At 45.6% G+C, this 3,582-nt stretch overlaps 1 protein-coding gene across 1 annotated transcript; it reads left to right on the top strand.

Annotated features, from left to right (window-relative positions):
• Positions 1-1,614: 1,614 nt before the first annotated feature.
• Positions 1,615-2,680, top strand: LOC104510903 (protein APCDD1-like). The gene has a single exon (XM_010153301.1). It carries the CDS (start codon positions 1,632-1,634, stop codon positions 2,079-2,081), a length of 450 nt encoding a protein of 149 aa, XP_010151603.1. The 5' UTR covers positions 1,615-1,631; the 3' UTR covers positions 2,082-2,680.
• Positions 2,681-3,582: the final 902 nt, after the last annotated feature.

Below are 3,582 nucleotides of genomic sequence, written 5' to 3'. Positions count from 1 at the left end.
AACTTTGCCATGCAAACCCAATACAAGCAGCAGTATGTGTCTTCTCATCAGCTTCCAAGGAGCCCTAGAGCAAGGCAGGATGCCCCTAAAGACAGCGCTGATTAATCCCACCACAGCAGAGGCAAGATGTATGTAACCAAAACCCCTGAAGCACTCTGGGAAGCAGCACTTGGTGGCGATGCCACCGCGGGTCCCTGCGGCTGAGAAGCCTTCCTGTGCAAACAGCCCCACAGCACCCTGCTCAGAAAGAGCTCAGCGGTTTTAACCACTCACACAAACAAACATTCCAAAACATGACGTCCCGCCATGGCGCCAGCCCCAGCGGAGCCTCTGGAAGCCCCAAGCACTCCGTGGGTTCTTTTCCTGCTTGTCTTAGTTACCATGTGAGAAGCATATAGCTTCTTGCATGGCTCCAATTTAGGAAAGCATCTAGCTACAAGAAATAATTTACTAATCTGAGATTTTCACAGGAGGCAGGAGATACCCTTGCCTGTCAGAGCTTTTGCTCTTCACAACTGCATGCAGCATGTCTCATCTCAACTCCTGGGGTAAAATCCAGTTTTTGCTTGAATTTCTGGTTTATGGTATGCCAACCTACCTCACAGATCAAGGTCACCAATTTGGTTTTGGTAAACCTCTTAGGTTAACTTCGTATAGATGGCCTTTTACACCAGCTTCGACAATTGATGTGAACTGTGGAGTCAGTGAGTCAAATATCTGTTTATAAAACCTCAGAATAAAACTCTCAACAAATCATACTATAAAATGACCTGCAAAAGAATTTGGGGTTTTGGTGTGTTCAGAGGTATGAGGGTTGGTCATTTGCTTCTGTTTTGGTCAGCATCGATCCATTCAGATCCCCTTCTCTTGATACGCAGCGTCAAACGCACACCAGTAAAAATCTCTATTCAGCTCCCATTGGCTCACACAGTTTGGCTTTTCCCAACATTTTAAACTTGCCTTCAAAATAAAACATCATGTGCCTATGAAATACAGGCAACTTGGAACTGCAGCAGCTGCAGCACTTCCACATTTGGTACTGCAAGCTGCAGCCAGTTTAGATATGAGATAAAGCATCTCTCTGTAGTTCAGCAATACTTTATAATTCATGCAAAAAAGGACAGGTAACATAGGAAGATAGTGCAGCTGTGGTGCTCTGCAAATTTTCCAATTGGAACTAATTATTTCCTTAGCTTTACAGGGTAACAGATGTTAAAAAATGATGAAAAATACATTATAAACAGCCCTACGTATGAATTAATGGAGATGGTAATAAAACATGAGTAAAGTTTTACTGTTTCCTCTTTTACCTATCTCCTAATATAACCCACCAGGCTTTATCTGTAAAGGATTGTCTGGAATTTATGAAAAGCTCTGCTTAATCTCTGGCTGAGATACATGGCCATCATGTTTTCATCAACTGAGCGTGCGTGTTCTGTGCGAGATCACGTCAAAGACGTAAAACGATGCACATAGATTTGCTGGCTGCACCTGCAGTATGAAAAACTGATTGAAGAACGAGCAAGCAGAGACAATTCTGATCTGACAGGTACAGCCCAACCCGCGTGTTGGTTGTTTTGGTTTTGTCCCTCTGCTGATAGCTCCTCTGTTCCTCTCTCGCAGTGAACCACATGAAGGTCACGCCCATGGATATATCCACAGCCTCCCTGCTCAACGTCTTCAATGGAAACGAGTGCGGAGCGCAGGGGTCCTGGCAAGTCGGGGTACAGCAAGACGTCACCCACACGAACGGCTGCATCGCGCTCGGCATCCGCTTACCTCACACCGAGTACGAAATCTTCAAAATGGAGCAGGATGCCCGGGGCAGGTACTTGCTGTACAACGGCCAGAGACCGAGCGATGGGTCCAGCCCCGACCGACCGGAGAAGAGAGCCACTTCCTACCAGATGCCTTTAATTCAGTGCGCTTCATCAGTGCCCAGAGCTGAAGAGTCACCAGAGGAGAATAAAATAAGGCTGTATAGCAGCAGGGCACCAGAAAAATATCCCAGCACCACAGCTCTCGCTTTGGTGGTGTTTATTTGTACTGTGTCATATTGGGACATTCTCAGCTCAAAGTGAAAAAAAACTTATTTTTCATGACTACAAAGCCAGGATTCCACCAGACTGGGGGTTGTTTTTCTTCCAAAAGAAAGGGACATTTATTTTCTTGATGCACTTGAATGCCTGAGAACTGTTGTTCTTTTCCTTAATTCCCCCCTCCTCCTCAAATCCCGAACGGCACTCGTTTGATGTTTGTGCTTTGAACTTCATCCAGTCTGATCCCTGGCCTGACATGACTGCACAAAAGAAATTGCACTTTAGGACTGCAGACTTCTGGGGGGAGGGAGGGGGTCTCCTTTTATTATTATTTTTAACTGCTGGGGTGAATGTTAAGTCTTTGCCATCTTACCGTTGTGGTACTCTTCTCCCCAACACTGGGTTTCTCATCAGAATTTATCTCTGGGGAAGGGCTCACGCCAGTCCTGCGATAGCGGCTTCCCCCTCCGACTTCACAGCTCTGATGTAGATATGTATATAAAGAGGAAATCCACAAAGATTTATCTTGCCATCATCTCACAGCTCCTAACACAAAAAGAAGCAGCAAATCAACAGCCCTCCATTCAGAGAGTACTAAACGGTTGATACCTCTAATTAAAAAGATATTCCAAGTAATTTAAGTTGTCTTTACAACCATTAAGTTGTAAAAATAACCAGTGGGTTAGTATTTTCTGGTTCAATTTCCATAGCTATGTAACTGCTTCGAGGCCTCCCTTTGTATCTAGCGAGTAGTTACAACCAAGCCCCCTGAAAGCCAGACAGAAGAAGCAGCATTTTTCTGTCAGATGGACACAGTACAGGTAGGTTGCCAATACAAAGCTGCAGGGACTTCTGTTTTCATATTCCTGAGGCCTTACATGCTCCGCATACAGTATATGTGCCTTGGATTTGGTGTCAGCCAGGTGGACAAGTAAAGAAACAAGTGGGGTCTAACAAGTTCTGCAACCCTATTCAGCATCACATTTTTAGTGATGTGATCTTATGTAGGAACAAGTGAAGGGTTTCAACAAGCATACTATGGCCCCTAGTAAAGCAAGAAAGCAGTCAGAAACAGACCCACACCCATCCGAGAGATGGGAGGAAGACGAGCTGCAGAAACGCTGCCACCCCCTCTTCTCCTTGCTGGACTGTCCCAACACATACCGTGGTTTCACTGAACTTAAACTGGCATCGGTTTGGGGAGACACTGCTGGGAAAGTGGATAGGCACAACCCTGCAGAGCATGCTTCAACAAGAGCCTGCCCTGGAAATCCTTGGATTTCCCCTGGTGGCAAATACTTCTGTCAGGCACTGGAACAGGCTGCCCAGGGAAGCAGCTGAGTCACCATCCCTGGAGGTATTTAAGAGATGTGTGAACAAGGTTTAGTAGTGGACTTGGCAGTGTTAGGATAACGGTTGGACTCGATCTTAAAGGTCTTTTCCAACCTAAAAGATTCAATGATTCTATGAAATACAACCTTGTGTGCACCGATGCAAACTAGAGCAGATTCTGGAGGCAGATTTAAGGCCAGCAAGGAAGTGC

This window comes from Eurypyga helias, unplaced genomic scaffold (genome assembly GCF_000690775.1).
Source record: "Eurypyga helias isolate BGI_N326 unplaced genomic scaffold, ASM69077v1 scaffold35136, whole genome shotgun sequence".
NCBI classification, from domain to species: domain Eukaryota; kingdom Metazoa; phylum Chordata; class Aves; order Eurypygiformes; family Eurypygidae; genus Eurypyga; species Eurypyga helias.
The sequence above is the reverse complement of the archived record's forward strand: the minus strand, read 5'-3'. Positions and strand labels throughout refer to the sequence as shown.